The sequence below is a fragment of the Sparus aurata genome, chromosome 16 (genome assembly GCF_900880675.1).
Source record: "Sparus aurata chromosome 16, fSpaAur1.1, whole genome shotgun sequence".
NCBI lineage: Eukaryota > Metazoa > Chordata > Actinopteri > Spariformes > Sparidae > Sparus > Sparus aurata.
This window is the reverse complement of record NC_044202.1, coordinates 12341666-12362334: the sequence shown is the minus strand read 5'-3', so window position 1 is coordinate 12362334 and position 20669 is coordinate 12341666. Positions and strand designations below refer to the sequence as shown.

Sequence of the window (20669 nt, the reverse complement as noted above, 5' to 3'; positions counted from 1 at the left end):
AAAAAAAGACAGGATACTTTGTCAAGACACTGTAAGCTATAAAAAAAAGACCTGCCTTTAATTATTAAACTAAATCTGATCTATGTGAAGATTCATTAAACTTTAAACTGGCAATAGACCCGTTTTGCTTTTTACGCAAAACAGAACACAGATCTCTCTTTATGCTCCCAGCGACTTTTAAACTGACTTTGACGTGTAAAATTAGCAGAATTGTACCAAATAAATGATATCCATACATCTATTTGATTAATTGCTACCAAATTAATGTTGATAATTGAACCTGTTGCTTATACCCTGTTGTGATGGAGCAGTCGGATCCAGAGTCTTCTGTTGTGCGGCGCCAGGTGGTGATACAGTCAATGCAAGGATTATAGCACTTTGCAGCATAATAAAGGAGGTTTCAATTGGACCATGAGGAGCTGTGAGCTGCCAGTATCACACTGTTGAAAGTATGCTTTGGCAGTAGTAAGTTACAGATGGGGCTGCAATTTACTCCCAATTTGAAGCACAGATCGTCTCCTAAAGCTTCTCTGTCGTTTACTTTAGTATGAGGCTTTTTCCATTGAGGCGTAATGGCTTTTTATGGCACTGTGGCTTAAAGACACTAACTCACTTACTGTCAACTAAAGAAATTAATCCACTAATCTGGAGTTTGTTTTATTGGTAAATCAATGCTTTCCGCTGCTAAAATCTGTTAGTCTTTAGTGCTGCAATCACTCCTCCTATTCTTCTTGGGCATTTTTTTTTAAATCCTACAATATAAGTTGTCCAATTTCTGAATTCAAATCAAATAGGTGTCTTTCAAAGTAAAACCCTGCGATTGACTTGAAAAAGAGAAGAAGACGAACCTTTCCGGCAGTCCAACTCAAGTGCACAAACCTCGGCATGATGTGGGAAAGATCCCCTGTGGTGACTTCCGACTGTAGCCCCCCGCTGTGACTTTATCTGATCAGGAATAGTGTGAAATGTGCCTCCAAATTGTTGAAATTGATTGAGCGCTCGCTGTTTCTGCTGAAGCTTGTTGCGAGAATGAAGGCACGCGCTTCTACTCACACTAATACAACTTTACTGCCATGACTGACGGGCTGTTTAAAAAGGCCAAAGGCCAAAGATACATGAAGGAGCTGAAGGGGAGTTGGATGAGTCATGGCACAGCATGGGGAACTATTCATTTCTGGTTAATTTATCCCCAGGAGCTTTATGTGTTAGAAAACAGTATTGTGGATATAAAGCCTGATGTGGAGTTCAAACAAATTTAGTGTCTGGCCTTGAACTGTGGTCGGGATCACCTGCAAGAACATGATCAGGTCGTTACTGTACATCAAGATACTGATTCACAACCACATGCGGTCAAAGCAAATGGTTATCAGTGTTTGATGATTTGATCCAACCTCAAATCAAACCGATCCTTCAGGCGCTTGTGAAAGGAGTTCTTCAAAAAAAGTTTTTTATCAGTTTTAAAGCCAACAAGTTCTTCCCTCTCTCCCACTTAAGGTAGACTCTCTTTTGATATGTAGATAGAGACTAAAGAAGTGATAAACAGCGCCGGGCTCCTCAGTTGCAGCTCTTGTCTTCGGGCAGCAAACTGTGTTGACTAGTCATCATCATCATTACTCTGGTGACTTAATCCATGGAGCTGTTTTTCTGGCCGCTGGTAGTGGAGCATGCTCAAGAGAACGTTGTATTTCTGGAGTCTTGCATCAGAAGAAGTATACAACACATGGCTCTCAAGTAAAGACTCCACAACTGTGGTAGATCGGACCGAGGGAGAAAAACCTGTCATGTAGTGTTGCTAATTATCACCATTCTGCTCATGTTTGGTCTCCTTTGGCTATTGGGCTGTTATCGTTGTGAGTCATGCAGCAGCAGAGATGCTTTTAAAGCAACAACTCGGTCTTATTTGTGTTGTTCTGGCCATCACCACATGAATTGCTAAGGTCTGTGAATGCAGCAGCAGTACCAAAAAATGAGTTAAATGGGGCAAGAAACATCGTAAGTCAGACAAGTATACAATCCCCCTGGTAAGCCGTACTTCTTTGGAAGAGAAAACTAGGGCACTAGATACGATTATCAACCATCTTACTGGAAACATGTCCAGTTAACATTGACTTTGCACCCTCATATGTGCTGGGAGGCAGATTTTGCAACCTTTGGACAGAGTCTGGCGAGTTGTTTCGCCAACCCAATCCCCAGAACAAATGTTGTCAATGTACATTTCTGCAAATGGATATGATATGGAAAGATCTTGTTAGGTTTAGGCACAAAAGCTACTTGGTTATAGATCATGTTCTGGCTTGAAATACTTGTTTTGGTCACCGCAAACACACCTGGAGATGTTCCGATATTCCGATCTTTATGCTCAGCTAAGATAACTGGCTGCTGTCTGTTGCTTCGTATTTACTTTACATTTGAGGGTCAGTCTGGATAATCTCACTAGCAAATGAGAGTATTTGCCAAAATGTCAAACTTTTCTTTGCTTTTTGTTTTTTGTCTCGCTCGAAGTGTTTGAGAAAATGTGGCTGAAACATGCTTGTTTACGGCTTGTTTTATCATCTCACCTCTGGTCTCTCTTGCACAGTGGGACTTCTTTGCCATAATGTCACCAGTGCTCCCAGGTCTCAGCAATTACTGGTCAGTACGATGTGTTTATAGTGAATAGAAATGATGGCCAAAACAACAAAAATAACACCTGCAGAGTTCTCTTCCAAGCTGGAACATGAACTGTTTATAGTAGATGAGGTGCGCTGTGCCTCTGTGAGCTGCTCACTTAAATAGCGGTGCTCAGGAGGGATGGTACTGTGGCCATTAAAGTTTAATATCCTCATTTGGTCACTGTGAATAGTATATCTGGCAGGCAGTAGCTCTACTCGCTCACCTCCCGTGGCTCATTACCAGTAAATCAACCTGCGGGCACCATAAGGGCTCCCCAATGTAGATCCAAGATGGATGCTGGCTGCTAGTGACCTTTAGGAGGTTTTGCATTAAGGCTTTTTTTGTTTTTTTGTTTTGTTTTCTGGAGTCAGTTGCTGTCGGAGCCGTTCTCGTGAAAGAGAGGAAGTATACAGGCGGAGTGGGAGGTGGGAACTGTCTGACTGAAGTAGGTTAAAGTCTGCAGCATTACGACAGCCATTTGCTGTACTCCCTGTAGCGCGCATTGTCTGATCATTATGACAAGTTGTAACACACGGGGAAAGTTTTTCAGGTAAACCGGGTTTACTCGTGTTTCCATCCACACAATAGGCCCCTCTTAAGACTTATGAGGGAACACTATGGAGAGGAAACTGTGCTTGATTTACATATCTTTTGCTGTTCTGAGTTTCTCTGGCAGTGTAGAGGCAGCAGTAAGCCGATCGCTGGGGTTCTCTGAGGACTTAGATTTGTTCCTTCTCATGGATAGTGTTTACCTTCCCAAAAAAACACCTGAGGCACCGAGATCTGGCGTTTATCCCCCATGGGGGAGGTGTTTTGATACAGTGAGGGTACAGTACTTCATATGCACTACAGGGAGTTGTGTGTTTATGTTTGTGAGGATGGATTGTATACAACCACACTCCCCTCACCAATTCAGCGACTATTCCCATCTTCCTTCCTCCTCTCTCTCCCCCTCTCCCTCTGTGACTTGCAGATAAGAAAATGGCTACAGCGACGGTGTTTCCAGAGACGGCCATTGTTTCCTGAGCCAGTGTTGAGGGGAGATTAAAAATAATAAGTGGTGCCATTGGAAATGGTGGCAGGCAACAAAACATTCATTCCAGTTTGTTGTTGAACTGCTACCCCGCCACTCTGCAGATACTGATAAAAGTTATGCCGCTGGCATCCCCAGTCTCTATTTACACATTTATGCTTACTTGGCTCTTAAGGACAAGGCATAATGTTTTTTTTAAAAGGGCAAATATATGGACTTTGCACTCCAATTACTGGTACTGTAATTGCCCCATCCCTCCTTCGTTACTGTTACTACGCCTGTCAAGCTTTTACAGCGCATGATGCAGTGTACAATAGACGAATGAGCCTTAAAACCCAGAAATAATTAAGCATAAAATGTAGGCTATTAAGATAGTAGTAATGCTTAATTAGGTCACTAGCTAGGCTACAGTGAGCCAGTGAGGTGGATTTGCAAACATGCACATCTTACGTTGGAGCAAATAGGCAGTGTTCAATCCATTCCTACACTCATGCACTTGTGTTTTGGAATTTGGAAAGACTAAGAAAAGAGCACCAGCACCAGCCTGCACAGAGCATCACTCTCACTGCAGCCCAACGCTCACTGCTTCAGCATTTAGAGAAATCCAAAATGACAGGCAGCGCTCAGGGGAGGGCTGTAGATGATGATCAGTTATTTTTACGCTGTACTGGTCTTCCATTTTCAGGAGCAATTATAGTATTTGACATTTGCAACATCACACTGATAGCTAATGGGCACCGATGTCAACAATACTCATCAAACGCAGCTGCATAAAGCAAGGCGTACAACCTGAGAGGTTTATTCTTGGATTTTATGCTTGCTGGTGGCAGGTTATTAAGATTTTAACGGTGCAGCCGACCTGAGTTCAAGACTCAGCGCTGCAGAGCAATGACGAGGGATGGAAATGGAAACACGCACACATTCATCATAACACTGATTTATTGAGGAATAACCTCTGCGGTCAGTTGGTCAATACCTCTCTATTCCATAGGGGTCCTGCAGTTTCAATTGTTGCCAACAAGAGAGAGAAGTAAATGATGAAAAAGGAGGCTCGAGTGATAGCAATATTAATCTTTCTACATTCTGTGTCGTAGTTTTCTTCAACAGTGTAACTGGCCTTTTCTGTCGGAAGTGCAAAGTTCAACCGGAGGTGCAATAATCCAAACTATTGCACATTATAAGTTTGTTCACTGAACTTATTTAATTGATCCCCCAGCTCTGCTTCGTCATACCAAACCGGCTCATTTTCTGAATGCGCACAAAATCTCTGTTTTTTCTCTGGAGTCAACAGAACTAAATGTGCTGCTAAATCTGTGGGACTTCAAAGCTGTTTTTCTCTGCTCTCTTGCCAGGGTCATCACAGATAGCCAACTCCTATCTGCCTCCCCAGGCAAGACTTAGAGCTTTGACTGTTGGTTTGTGGTTATAGAGTTCAAACTTGGCTTCGACATTCAGCCGGCCAGCAACAGCAGCAGTGGCGGCAGTGGCGGCGGTGGCGGCGGCAACAACTACACACACATGAGAGCCGAGGCAGAGAGAAAAATATGAAAAAGATATATATTGGCAAAACTGCCCTCAAAACTCAGAGAAATGGTTGCAAACATCCGAAAAGAAGGTAAGACGAGTCCGTCAGGGGTTGTGTTTTAAACTCTAAACATCAGCCTCTTTATTGGGGAATCCATTTCACTCATTTGACTTATGGGAATGGATTCTCGTTGGGAGGTCATGACCATTAAAAAGCCATTAAAACATAATGTGGCATCTATTCATTTCCATCATTCATCTTTACGCCGCATCTCTCATCCCATAGCGGCTGACATCTATATCCAAGTTAATGTTGCATCCGCTGCACTTCACCAACAATGGTCTTACACATTTGGACACATCTGACAAGAAACACCCTTAAAAAAAATCAGTGACTGTGAGCTGGCATTACATAATGATAAGAACCCAGAGCCATTTTCACATCGCCCCCTGGCTCCTTGCCATGTGATCACTTGCAGCTGTTAGACAGTGGAGAGGTTGTAAAGATTTTGTTCGGTTGCAGCGCCAGACGAGCGGAGCAGGTCTGGATAAACTTTGCACGTGGATAAACTCATCAATGTATTATATCTAAATTTGGTCTAGGGAAGAGCTCAGCATTTTGAGAAAATACGCTTGTTTGCTTTCTTTGCAACAGCTTTCCGCCCAGAGTAACTCTTCATTATCTGACCATAGCATGGGTTGCCAGGTTTGGACTGCGATCACACGTTATGGTTTTTTAGTGTTTTTGGGATTCTGCACTGAGTCGCTGCTCCGTCTCAACTCCCCCTACAACACTGGTTCTCAAACTGAGGGGCGGAGTGGGTGGGAAAGGGGGGCGGATGATCAGAAGGGAAATATGTAGTGAAACAAATTTGATTGAATATGAGTTATGTAGGGATGGGAAATAAACAAACAAGAGTTTGTTGATGCTGCCAAAAAAAATCAACTTGGATCCTTTTTTTATTAGTTGTGTCCCCTGTCTGTTACTGACTGATGAATATTGTGGGGTCTGGGACATTAACTTTTTTCAGCTTCTAAAGGAAGGCGTCATACTTGCCAGACCGCAATTTGCTTTAGTCTTCAGTCTTCACACTTTCTTTTCTCATTCTAGTCATGACAACCTGTTTTTGGCACTGTACAGCCTGTAGTGGAAGATTCAGTCTCGCCCTCCTCAGTAGGTGAGAGACGGATTGAGAAATTGAGAGGAGCAATAAATACTTTTAGATGTCCTGGAAAGAAGAATTCAAAATTCAAATGGAAAGGGTCGTGCATTTTGTGACCCCTGTGCCTGATTTCTTCTGTGGATCGAGAGGGGACATCGATCATAATCAAGATGCCGACGGTGGCTTGCAGATTGTATAAGTGGCAGGAGCGAAACTGAATTAATGAATGGAAAGTGGGTATATTAGTTTATGTCAGATGATGTACACAAGTACAGGCCAGAGGGGTAAATTATTCTGCATTTTTTTTCCTGAGAATTTACAGTGGGATCAAAATTAATTTAACATAAAAATGCTGTGGCAGTTGACTTATGTAATTCTCAATCTTTAAAAGTCACACAAATGCAGGAAAACAAATTCTATGAAACTCAAATCAGCAGCTTGGGTATCGCAATTGGTGGGAGAAGGCAGGAAAAGTGTGAGAACCACTGCCGTACAATGTAAAGACCTCTGCAGAGCTCTTAAAATCTCTTCAGATGGGTGCTAGCTCTTTTAGCATAGTGGCTACAGTGGAGATTTTGAAAAGACCTTTTCAAAGAGTGTATGTAGATAACATCTTTGCAAATAGAGACTTGGATTATGCCAAAAGGGATAGGGCTTTTTCCCCCACATATACTTCAGGTGTAGGAGAATGCTGGGCTGCTTTGCTGTGAAGCTCCAGAAATGTTTTTGTGGACCACAAAACTTCAACTGACTTGAGGATGGGTAAATGATGAATTTTTTTATTTACCGGTGAACTGATCCTTTAAGAAACCTATGACGTGTGCGGTATCAATCACAACACTACGCTCTTGCAAAGAAATTTGTATCTTGTATCTTATCTTAAAGTGTATCTTTCACTTGATGAAGGCTTAATTAGTGGAGCTCTTCAAACCAAGTGCCCGGACATTAAAGGAAGTCCGTTGCCCCGCCTACGTATCGACACAACACAGCCTGTAAGACAGCGTTTCCTCCTCTTTTTACTGCCAGCTTCCTAATTGAGGCTCTGGGCCGCAGTGAACTTGGAGGTGCACTCACAAGCGCCTGCTGGTTGGCAGCGCTGAGCCATCGAACCTCTCCGTGAGCCAAGTATCCATCAGTCTGGCAAAATGCTAAATCCCCCGGAGCGCACACTGCCCCTGCTCCCCCATCTCCAGCCTTTCATTACCACATCCATTCCCTCAGTCAGTCCTGTCAGTGTGTTTTCATTCCCCCCCCCCCCCCCCCAACACTCAAACCTGCATCAAAAGCACAGGCGAAATATTTTGCTACCTGTCTGGTGTGTTGCTGGTGTTGATGGTTGCGGCGCAGAAATGATGCTATTCCGGCCTCTCGCTCTCTTTCTTTGCTCTTTCTGTCTCTTTTTCAAGCTTACTTCATTCTATATTCTCACCTCTTCTTCTGTGAATCACCCGCAGCCTTTGTCTGGGGGCAAAAATCCTCCCCATATTCTTTCACAGATTCGATGGGGGGGGGGCTGAATGTGTAATGGAATTCAGCATTACACTGGTGGGAGCTCCTTTCCCAGTTCTTCTGCCCCCTCCCTGTGAATGGGAAATGATTAGTATTCCTCCTCCATCCATCTCCTCCTCCTCCCCATCGGCCCTCGCTGCCTTCCCCTTGCCTGGGACCTCTCTCACTACGAACTGAATTACACTCCAGCTTACACTTCATCCTTTTCCCCTCCGTCTCACACAAACACACATACTCTTTACTTTTGCCTCCTCTCTCTCTGCTTTCTGTTTGCTCTCCCCCCTCTCCCTGCATGCCTCCATGAATCTGACAAACTCTGACATCAATGAAAGTGCATCAGTGTTGGGTCGCCGTCATGTCCTGTTCTCTAAACTCTCCCCCGTTGCACGCTCAGCTCTTTCCACGACCACAAGGACGACCTCCGTAAGCGCCTGTCGTACACCACCCACAAACTAGAGATGGTGGAGACGGAGTTCGATTCCACCCGGCAGTACCTCGAGACGGAGCTGCGGCGGGCCCAGGAGGAACTGGAGAAATTCACAGAGAAACTGCGCAGGTGCGTGTGTGGGTGTGTGTGCATGACTCTGTAGGGATGTGTGCCTTCTTATGTATGTATGAACTGACAATATCCCAACCTGGGACAAACCCACCAAAGACAGGCTATGACGTCAAGGAAATATCTTTTCACATTCTATAACATACAGGCTATCTTATGTGATGTATCGTCCAGTGACATCTAAAGGCAAAAGTGTTTATAGCTGTTCCTAGCGGCTTCATGTGATGGCCAGGTAAAAAAGGGGGGCCATGTCTTAACGTACAAGCAACTGACTGGAGTATACAATTCATGTTTACAATGGCATGTGCATTCCAAGTGTACATAGATGGCCATGTGATGTGTGTTTTCAGGTGTGTTCTACTGACACCACCTATTTCTAAAACAGTGTTAAACCACTCATCTGGATGTAGAAGCTGTCAAAATACCTGTCTACGTGTGGACTAGGCCTTAGTTGCATAATGTTATCTTCAGTAACATGTGCAGGTATTGTAAAGGAGGAGACTTTGAGAAAGCACAGCTAAGATTACTGTACTTAAGGGCTTCGCGGAATCAGTATTGGATTCATTACAAATGATTCCAATTGTTTATGTCTGTTTCCTCAAGGTGTTGGGAGAAACAATTGATCTTATTTCTGTGATCATCTTATTGGATAATCTAATTCGCATCTATGCACATACAAACTGAATACGGAACTTGAGAGATGATTACAGTAACCTCAATTGATTTGGACTAAATCTTGTGTTCAATATGTATGAATTAGGCCGTAATTCAGACAGTTTGTGGGAGATTCTGCTGCCCTTCGACAAACCTGTCACACAATCACACACCTGCTTGTTTGCTTATCATCCATTATCACAACAAGCCGCGGTGTTATTGAAAACAGTACACTGGCTTCCCCTGTGTGAGTATTTTTAACTGCATGTGGCGAAGTGAGTCACTCCACTCGTGCCATTGCCTCTTGCCAGTGATCTATTAAGTCATAGTTCGGCACAATGGAAAGCCATTGTTTTGAGAAGTTTGGAATAAAACTAAATGTATTGCCTCAACATTTAAAAGAGGCTGTAGCCCAGTAACGAGTAAATGAGAGGCTCGGCCATGAGGTTTAATTTAGCAGCGATACCTCAGAGCAATGAGATTATCTGCAAATAGAGCGAACCTCCTGGTCGGAGTGTTCTCTCTGGCCACGGTTTATAAATAAATGTGACTAATGTGATGTTAAAATAAATTTAAAACTTCCTTGAAACTTGTTTCTGGCAATAAAAAACTTGGATAGCTTCACAGCACACCGTCTGGACGTCTGGTGGACGAGGCATGTTTGTCTTTAGAGGGGTTTTATGATTGGCAGGGCCCATTCCCGCCCCCCTCCTCCTAATTGTAACCAACTGAGTGATTCATGGGGTTTGTTGAAGACAGAAAGTGCAGCCTCGAGACGCTTCTACTCCTCTTGAACAAGTAACAGCAGTGTTTTTCCTCATAATGACCAGTTTTGTTTGCCCATCAATCGATACCCACTCAAATCTCTCCTCAGGTCTTTATGATTTGTCTTCGCTTTTTGTCTGCACTTCGCACTCTCTGCATCTGTCTGTTTAATGGAGCCATAAATGCTGGTTTATCAACACTCTCTCAAGCCCGAGCGGTGAAAGTGTATCGGTGAACTGAGAGGTGACAAGATAAAACACAGGAAAAAGTTAAGAAATAAAGAGCAGAGGTTCCGTTCTGTTTTGCTCACCAAGGCAACCGTGGGTCTACCGGAGAGTTACTGCTGTGGGTCTGCATGTTTACTGATTTCCTATCGTAAAATATTTTAAAGATTCTAAGTTTTTTTCTGATCAGACACTGGCTCTTTTTCTTAGACTCTCCCGCTGTGGCGCTTAAACATATCATCAACGCTTTTTTAATTTTTTTATGTGTTTTGGCTCAGCAGATTTTTATCCTGAGTGATCTTTATATCTGAGTCAGAACTTAAAAATATCCCGCAAATCCCCTCTGAGATCCTCCGCCAGTGCCCTGATCTCATAAATCATTTATATCTCCGTCTAAATTTATGATGAGATTACTGGCGCTCGTTTAGCTGTACGAGCAGTAAAACACTCCTGAGTTGTTCTCATGTTGTTATTTTTGCGTGTTCTTTTTTTTTTTTTTAAAAAACGGGTCGTAATTATTCTCTCTGTCCTTTCAGGATCCAGAGTAGCTATGCAGCTCTTCAGAGGATCAACCAGGATTTGGAGGACAAGATGCACAGGACGGTAAGAGACTCACAGCCGAGCGGTCGAGTCAGATTCAGACATAAATCACAGCACAAGCTCGACCAAAGACATTTCGGGTACATCAAAATAACCATCACAATGTTCGTTTTTTTTTTGTTTTTTATCCTGCCATCTCTACCTGCCATACCTCAAACCTCAAACTATCACTTTTGGGTACTCTTAACTACGTACATTTACCTGAGTACCTAGTCTAAGGCTTGTCCCTCTCTTACATTTGTTCTGCTTTGTAGAATTTTTTGTATGTATTGTACTTTTTACTTCATTAGATTCAAATGGCAATTACAGTTAATTTGCAGAGGAAGATTTTTGATCTAAAAGATCCGATCAGATCATAAATTATATCATTTGTTTTAGGTTAAACTATCCAACAGTACATTTAGTGGGTAAAATTAGGTAGTATGATGCTGCTTACACATTAAGGCATTAGCCAAATATAATCTAAAACATTTAAAAAGCAGTGTGTGTTTTTCTTTTTCGAGTTTTTCTACCTGATCCAACAATGTGAGCTCGTCTTCCAGCACTCAGCAGGGGTCGCAGATTTAAACAGGCACCCTTCCAGCTTCTCCAACCCCCGAGGCCGATGCTCACTTGCGCAGGCTTCCTCGCCGCTTACAATTGTTTTCAGCCTGTGTTCTCTGAGCTGTCACATTTCCCCCCACCGCTGCGGGTTGTTTGTATTGATATTATCTAGAAGTGCAGAATCCTAATGCCGTCTGCAGACTCCTCGCTAAGGCCCTCATAAAAGATGCATGGAGGTGACGGAGATTTGTGAACTCAGCCACATACTCGTACGCAGACACACAGCAGCAACAGCTTGTGACCCAAACCTGACCTGGAATCACTTATTCGAGAACATGGAGTCTTGTAGTTACTAGGAAACCAGTTTACTTTCTCTTCATGAGATGAGATGACAAAGTTGAACAAAGACGGCCAAGTACATGTTGTTGTCTTGGCAGCGACTGTCTTCCTCTGCTCTGCACTCTGAACTGCAAACTATTTATAATCTTTTTCAGTTAAATCCATGAGGAAATCACAGCAGGTCATATTTGAGAAGTAGGTGGAAAAAGAAAATATATGGCTTAGAGTTACTGATGTAAAGTGGCCAGCTGCTGATGTATTTTATACCCACTTTGAATACCCATTTTGAAGCTTCCTTCTAAACATATTTTCTGGAATTTTCTGGATAGATTGACAATGCTATAAGTTTGTAATGTTCATGAGTTTTTTCTTTTATTTCAACCGTTGTGCTGAGAAATTATATTTCTTCCCCACCATTTCAGTTTGGTCAATGGTTCCAAATACAACAAAGCCCAGTAGCCTCAGCTGCAATGAGGGGAAGCCGGTCAGAGGTGTGGATTAGAGCTGTAGCAATTTTATAAAAACTTTAGTGCAGTATTCAGGAACAAAACACTGCATGATAGTGACTGAAATCATCAAAATTTCACCCCAAACCTGACAGATATCACATTTAAACTGATGATTGCATCATGAGGTGTCGCCTTTAGCTTCAGCCAAAGATCAACGTGGAAGTATGCTCCATGCTAGTCTCAGTTCTGTTCTTTTTGTTTTTAGTACAGTTTGCACTTTTATTTTACTTCTCATCAAGAATATTTTTGCAATCCTGAGGAAAGTGTAAAGTAAAAAAAGTCAGTCTGCCTCTGCCCGTCGGAGGCTTGGAACCTCATGTGGAGTGAGTCCAAGCTGCAAGACTGCTGACTCAGTCAAGTAACTAATCAAGTCATCCTCTTGCTGTGCACCGAAGACTGTTCGACTGTTCTGACAGCCCACACTGGGCAGCTGTCTCGGTCCTTGTACTGTGAAGTTTCGTAATTTCTTGCTCATTGTCACATGGCAGGGTATTCTTTGGTGATAAGCCTTTTCCTGTCCGTCTTTTCCTGCGTCACATGTGATACAGATTTTAGTACATGTGCAGGGACACGCCACTACTTTTTCTTACCCACTGTCTTGGCATGCTAAAACTGTTATTACTGTGTTAGTTCGAACAATATCATAAAAGGTGTTGCGACCACCCCCAGCCGTGTCAGCCATTGTTTGGTTAACTGCGGCTAATATGATGGCTTGAAATGACCACAGATGAAATGCTTCACATTTTACCTAAGAGACTACTCTCTATCCTAATACAAGTTACATTATTTTAAATTAAACCCTATCAATTTTAATCAAATACAGAATATGCCCCGGAAATAACTTTCTCACCTGGAGCAAGTAATTACCTTATATTGTAGCATCGTCACACAAGTGCAAAACCAGACCTTTTCTTCCTGATTGCTGCACACCCAGAAACTCTTTGACACACCATAGATGCCCCCTGTAGACAGACAATAGCATGTGCCAAACGACGGTAATCTGCAGCCATACACTCGAACGCGGATCAATAATTGGATCAAGTGTTTGGAACCACGCTGAGCTGCCTTGGCCGCTTTTGAAAGGGAATCTAACTGGAAAAGTGCCAGACTGGAGTTTGAAGCCCGAGCGGCAGGAAGAAAGAACACAATACAGAAAAATACACAACCTTCAAATCCTCAAATACAGCGATGATGATAAACGGCGTAATGTTAAACTAATGCGGCCAGATAATGTGTGAGTGATGAGGACGTTTGTTCTCTCCGCTCTCTCCGTCCCCCGTCTAAGAAATGAGAAATCTACTATAATCAATTTGAACACACCTGTTTAGCAGCAGAACCGCTTCTCATCTCTCTCAAAGCAATTACATGATCAAAGACAGGGAGCGCAATCAATGTCCAGAGTAATTGGTCTTACCTGCCATGCAACCCCAGTTAGAAAACTATTACAGTTAACTGCTGTTCTGGTCACCTCAGCAGCAGCTGTCCAATCACATCAGGCTGAGAGGTTCCCTGAGCATTTTTTTTTTTCACCTCCCTCGCAGCCTCTGCTTTGGGATCTCTCGGCCCTCTCAGCCCACAGCGTGCTCCATCCTTGTGACTTACAGTATCTCGATTAAAGTGGAACGTAATCTCATCAGAAGTTTGATCCATGGGGCCTGTCTGAGCCACACACACTAATGGAAGGAGAGGCATTTTTGACCCACGGTGAGGTAAATAATGAGCTGATTTTCATAGTGCTCCCTACTTTTCATTTTCTTTTAAAAAAGTAATCTCGGAATAAGAATAATTTGACTTTATCGATAAATGTTTGTTTGCTTTCACCAGCAAGATTGGTTGAATTCACCCACATATATTTGTATGTGTTGTGCCAGCTTGAGCCAGGAGACAGTTAGCTTAGCTTTGCAAGAAGACCAGAAGTAGGTGGAAACAGCTTGGGAATGACAAGCTGTACCATTTTGTTTTCACAGATCAGTTCATTTATTGATTTAAAGGATAAGTTCACCCAAAAATGAAAATTAAGGCATCTCCTAAACAACTGAAGTATTGGGGCCTACCAACCATATCGACATTTCTAAGATGGGTCAAGTACGCATGTAAGTGTATCAAGTTCACATTACATGTTTATGACCTGACTTTCATATCTGAAGGTGAAGGATATGGTGGGGTAGATTTACAGGCGAGAAGGCTGCCAACCCAGTGACCACAGTTCAAGACTGCGTTACAACATTTTTTACTTGTGAAACCACTGGATATATCTGGCGAGAGACCATGGTGTTTCACCATGTATTTAGCGTGACACCATTAGATATGTTTTAGTAAACCTGTGAACAACTACCAGCTGTGTTTGTGGCGACCAAAATGAGCATTTGAAGCGGAAACATGATGATTTCCTTACCCTGAAGTGTTTTTGCGCCCAAGATACAACCATGAGGACAGTGTTGTGATAAGACGCTATTAAATTAAATTGAACCTATTGAAAATCTTTTTTTTCTGCTTTTTCAAATACAGTATTTCTTGAACGCAGTCTTTGTCGTACAGAATGCATAGACATGCACACATTTCTTCCTATTTGCTCACACATGTTCACAATCCATAAATAGAAAAGAAAATAAATATTTATTTAGGGAGAAAAAAGATCCATGCATGATTCGGATTTGTAATCAGTTAACCTATTCCCATCCCTACGATGAACAATTTGTAATTTGGGTGTACTGACCCTTTAAAGTAAGCACAAGCAACTGTGAATAGCTATATTTTCATTCGCAGTAGATAATGGAGATTTGCCGGGTGAGTTTTTTCTGTGAACTCATGCATGGTGGTGGACTGGTGAGGCGTGACAATCGCAATAAATCACCCCCCGGGACGTGAAGTACAGTGGTGTGTGATGAGAAGACAGCCAGTTACAACAGCATCTGTCTGGCAGTATTTGTAGCCTATTATTTGTGATGCTTCAATGTAATCCTTCTTGCTTTGTCATACCATGAACAGACTGAAGGACTAAAATGTCTTTTCATCATGGATCATTCCTCTCATACAGCAGACACACACACACACACACACACACACACATCAATGTATTCAAGTCATGTGAAAATGATTTTGAAAACTGTTGGCTTTTCAAAGAGATTGTGTGTCTAGCAAAGGGCCTTGGTGTAGCAAATCAGTCTTCATGGCAGGAGACAGTGTGGGGATTTTTCTTTCTTTTTTTTTTTTCTTTTTTTTAGAGGCAGGCCTCATTGGGATCGCCATTTCTTTTGATGTCATGTCATGCAATGGCATTTCAAGGGGGAAAAATGTTCCTTTGTAGAAGTCAGTCCAGGCAGGCAGGCAGGCAGGCAGGCGGTGACAAAGGCAGCTCCAATCAAATCAGACACGTAATTAAAAGTTCTGAGAGGCCCGAGCCGACAAGGTCAAGAGGAAAAACAGCGAAGAATCAAACTATTTCCTGTAGACCAAGGAAAGAGATTAACACCAGGAGGAACTGACGGATACACGTTGTGATGACAGTGGAGGGGAAATGTTTTCGATCTGCAGATAAACAGTCCTGCAGACGAAGCCGTTTGTACAGATGAAGAAATACGTTATCCGTCTTTACCTGAAAAAACCTGGGTAAGATATAACTCTGGCGCTAGCAGCTGGGCTAGTTATAGCTCGGTGCCCGTGAGACTGTTTGGTAAGAGTTTAAATTAATCGTCGAGCCTCTTCTGCACGGTGCTGGTGCAAGCAGAAAAGATGTATTTGCAAATAATTGTTAGTCAGGTAGTCTGTGCTACCCAAAATATATGGCACCATACAGACTGCAGTAGAATAGATGAAGTAAATTAATGTTTATGCACCTTACTGCCATTGCTTCCATACTCTGTGCTATATCTATTATGTTTTTTATTTCTCATTTCTTTTTTTACTGCATTGCTGTCGAACCTTTTATTGTTATAACACTCTGCTTTTATTGACTTAAGTTAACTTTTAGAGTCAGACTGAATGTGCTCTGTTAAAAGGTTTGATTAACTACTTGTAATGTACTATGAATATTGCTAGTTGTATAGAACGCTGTAGGTGTGGTGCGTCAGGTTTAAAGGAGCTGTCCGTGCTGCTGTCATTGTTTCTCTTCATCCTTACAGTATATAGACTCTTTAGCAGGGTTAGCTAACTAACAGCTGCCCTGAAACTGGCAGGAAATCAAAGGTAAGCTTACAAGAGTGGCCCCTGAAAAAGGTAATGTCATTAGAAATGTGTCAACAAGTATATCCGACTGCAGCCGCAGCATAAATGTAAAGGAAGTTGAACTTCCAGATATGGTTCCTGCAGGGTTATAAGTTGATACTTATGAAGTTAATGAAATAATAAAATGAGGCTTTGTAGTCCAAATGAAGAAGGCAAACCTTTTTTCAGCTCACAACTGCAGCATGTTCAGACTCTCTCTTGTTGTACCTTTCACAATAAAAGCCCTAGATGTTATTAACTGTGTAACTGCTTATCGGATGGAACTTACATTCACTCTGACCATTTCACCAACAGGCACCTCCAAAATATAGCTTACAATATCAACATTTACATATAAATATATTTTTAGCAGTGAAAGTTGTATATTGATGTGCTTCAAACATATACAGTAGGTTATCATTATTTCTGTGCCTAGTGGTCGCTAAAATTGCGGCCTTAAATAACATTTTCGATTTATTTTTGATTCTCAGCCACCTCAGTGTCAGCAAGAATCTCTGAATTTGCTGTAAATTTCTAATAAAATAAAAAAATCAAAAAATCAGGAGGGGGATGGGGGGGGACACCATGGACAGCTACAGCATACAGGCAGAGTTTGAAGTACAGATTTCAGGACCATGGACAGCTACAGTATACATGTAGCATATAAAGGAGAGATTTCAGCGCTTGTAAATGACCTGCTCAGTGCCAAACGGAGAACAAACACAGTTAGCGACTAGCTGCTGAACTTAATGGAGAATTTAGCAGCTAAACGGTTAAACAGATATTTCCCTCTGGATTTGGTAGACAATTACAAAGAGGCCAGAAAACAAGACTTGAAATGAATACTGATGTCGCTCTGTAGCTGCTGGAAGTTCACACAGGCAGCTGTACCATATCAACTTAAATGGTGCCATCAATGTTGTGTTGGCAGCTCCTTTCTGCTGCTGCCAAGTGGCTAAAAAAAAAAAGCTCACCCTTAGAAAGCCACCATCTTTGGTAAGTGGAGAAGCCTACATCACATCACACTTACATTGAGATGGAGGGCATATGCAGAAAGAATGCAGAGGAACAACCAACTGAAATTACATCCGGTTTGATTGAGGTGTTCATGTGGAGCGTTTTCATTCTGCCTGGGCTTTAAACCAATTATAAGCTGAATATTAGACGCCATTTAAACACAGCCACTGTTGGCTCAATAATCTTTGATGGCCATTTGCCATTCTGTTCTTTATTTATATACTAAATAAATAATATTTCAACGGAAAGATTAATCATTCAGAGAATCCATATTGAAAAATGGCTGTTGGTTCCTCCTCAGAGCTTCTCGGCCGCATGCTTCACCTTTGCTCTGGGGTCTGTAGCACTTTTCCATCCAGATTAATCTATCGCCTGCCATAACCAATCGGAATTATTTATGTTTTTATTCATGAAACGCAGCGGCTCGGTCTAATCTCTGGGGTCCGACCGGTTCTTTTCTTGGCCACGCCTCTGTACAAAAAAACATTAAGACGATCGATAGTATTTGATTCAGGATCAATGCATTTTATCTGCTTAGTTTATCATGCGCGGGAACATCAGAGCGGTAATTGTTTTGTGCAGCTGACGTCTGAACCAGGGAAACGCGGAAGAAGCACTGTTGTGATAAAATAGAAGAGAAGACAAACATGAGAGCAGAAACAGAAAATGGAGGTTTTGGATTATAAATGTGTTTGTGGCTGGTGAACAGACCTGCGGCAAAGAAGAATTTATTGTTGTTTTGATGTCACAGGTGCCCATAAGACTGACCAAACAGCAAATAATGGCTTCTACATCTGTGTTTACCAGTGTGGATGGTGACAGATGAACAACAGCCTGGTGATGTGAGACAGGGACAACATGTGTGTGATGAAGCCTGTTGTGTCTGTGTGTGGATGCGTGTCCCTCGCTCTGTGTGTTGTGTTTTCTGCTCTTCAGTGAGCAGCAAAGAGGCCTGCGGTGCACTAATTAGAACCAGTAACACGACGGCCATTAATCATAACTCTTCAAGGAAACGTGCGAGTTACACATGGGAGAGTAAGCGCCGTGGCTAAACCCAGCAGATGTGAAGCACGTGATCATTCACTCTGGATTTCTTGTGGAGCAGAAATACAAGCCCAGGCGGTGAATCAGCAGTAAGACGTCCAAAACTGTGTTTGTTATGTTGCTGTAACCGAAGATTGTAGTCGGTATTCTATAGTCGGTTACTGGTTACCTTTTGTTCACATGACTAAAATGCAAAATATGTTTAAGAAGTAGAAGTCATGTTTCCATTGACCTATGTTTATGCAGGATCTGAAGTATCACATCAGAAAAGGTTGATGGAAATGACATCATTTGTGTAATTTTGAGTTTTTTCGTTTGCTTGACATGGTTTAATACTTACCTGGAAAAAACACCTTCTCTAACCTTTCCCAGATTAATTTGTACATTTCCTTGTAGGTGGCCAGGGCAACTAATTTTGCTTCTTTTTATTCTTTTTGTTAATTGGGAGCTGGCAAACAACTGGTTTTGTTTCCCCCATTTGTGAACTCTAACTCTGTTCTCTTTATCATAGCCATTTACCGACATCTTTGCAGCTCAATGTATCGACTCCAAACCAGTTGATGGAAACATTCATAATTAGCTTTTGCTCTTTTTTTTTGAAGTTCACTTAAATTTTGCTTGACAATTTGTTGGAAACACAACCACTGAGGAGATGGATTTAAAGTTTGACTCATGCTAAAAGCCATTTAAACGCAGCTCAAACCTATCATCTAATGGTGTATTGGACTGCCAGGTGAGCTACGCTTAACACTGTGCCTGAACCCGTCCTGTGTAGGGCTGCTGCTGCAGATCAAACCAATGAGTTTATCCACTAATAAGTATTCTGTGAGTGTCCAAAACCCAATATATAATTAATACTTTGTGCCTTAGAGCTTTACTGTTGTTCAAAAGCCTGCACTATGTAATTTACTCTAAGTCTGTCTTACTGCTGTTAATACTCTCTCGTACGCCAGGTTCCTGGCTAAAATAGTTCCCAACAAATGCACCACTTACTCCGGTTTGAGGAACATTTGCTAAAAACTAAAGTGCCCAGCAGTTTTAAGAAAATTTTCAATAATGAAAAGTGTATGTGTGACCCATTTTTAAACATTTACATCATCAGATGTAAAGAAAAGCCAACAGTGAAGTTGGTGAGCATTTTCATGAAATTTGTTGACTTCAAGAAAAATAAAGAAAAGCCTCATCCTTTAACTGTTGACAGCAAACAGCAACTGTATTAAAGGATAACTCCACCAATCCACTCATTTTAAACATGAAAGTATATTTACAGGTCTTAAACAATTTAAAAACAAGTGATCAGAATCGACACAGCAGAACCAGAGATACCGCCATTTTTATTTCGCCATTCGTCATCCTGTTAATAATCAAAAGTGTAAATAAAGTAAAACTATTAATAGTATTATTACTATTTCAAATTGAAGTAAACAACTAAATGAAGTGGAGCAGATGAGTCTCTGCTCGTACAGATGATATTCAAACTGTACTCCAGGAACTGGACCTAGCAGTTGTCTGAAAGTTAAAATGATAAAAGAACAAGATACTCTGTGCTTTATGAAATGATGTGAGATTTATTTAAAATCGTAAAAACCACCTGTCCTGGCTTTGAAGCTCAGTCGCCTCTCTCGGGCACAAACTGAGGTATTTGCAGTAAATATTGTTAGCTTCACATCGGACGTTGATGAAGTTTAAGCCTGCCAGAGATTCTCTCCCGCCTACGCTGTGTCCGCTGCGGTGACCGACTTTTGACTAGTTTTCAGAAAAACTCCCAAGATTTAGAATCTGCTTTGTTCTGAAGGGGTGGTTATCTTCGGCGTCTCCATTTGAAAATCCTCCCTAATGAGGTTAGAAAATCTAATTTGTTTCTTTGCTTTTTCTTTTTTTTTCCCCTCGCCACAAAAATAAGACCGTATTTAACTGGAGTGGAGTTTTTCTGCTCCCCTTTCGTAAACCGCAGTCTCCAGTAATTGCCTCTCATGGGGGTTTAGGCTTCATTTGTTGTCCAGTGAGGAGGCAGAATCTCCAGCAGAATACGTAAAACAAACTGGGGCTGTCTCTGACATTTTTTCACTTTTTATACACCGTGTGCTCAATTCAACAAAATCCTCCTGATCAATAATTGAAACAAGCTCCACAAAATTTGTTTTGTTGCTCTTTTTTTTAGTCCATTATAATCTGCATTACAGAGGAGAGAAGAGGCCCCTTTATTGGCTGAGTCAGGGTTTCAATGTGTGCTCAGATGTCATGGTCATCTCGTTGCTGAGTAATTAGTAGAAACCCGCATACATTAGATACTAAGGCAGTGAGTCTCTGAGCTGCTTTGTGGTGAGAAACAAC

The 20669-nt window shown here is 41.9% G+C and overlaps 1 protein-coding gene across 3 annotated transcripts in view; it reads left to right on the top strand.

Moving 5' to 3' along the window:
• LOC115565955 (brain-enriched guanylate kinase-associated protein) overlaps positions 1-20669 on the top strand; it is a 44853-nt gene that overhangs the window by 6317 nt on the left and 17867 nt on the right. Inside the window, exons 2-4 of one of the 3 annotated variants that reach the window (XM_030391649.1) lie at positions 5115-5300; positions 8276-8437; positions 10617-10683. In XM_030391649.1, coding sequence (XP_030247509.1) covers positions 5115-5300; positions 8276-8437; positions 10617-10683 — 415 coding nt within the window. Of the gene's footprint in view, positions 1-5037; positions 5301-8275; positions 8438-10616; positions 10684-20669 lie in introns of all 3 variants that reach the window. The other 2 variants (XM_030391650.1, XM_030391651.1) reach the window with 2 other exon arrangements.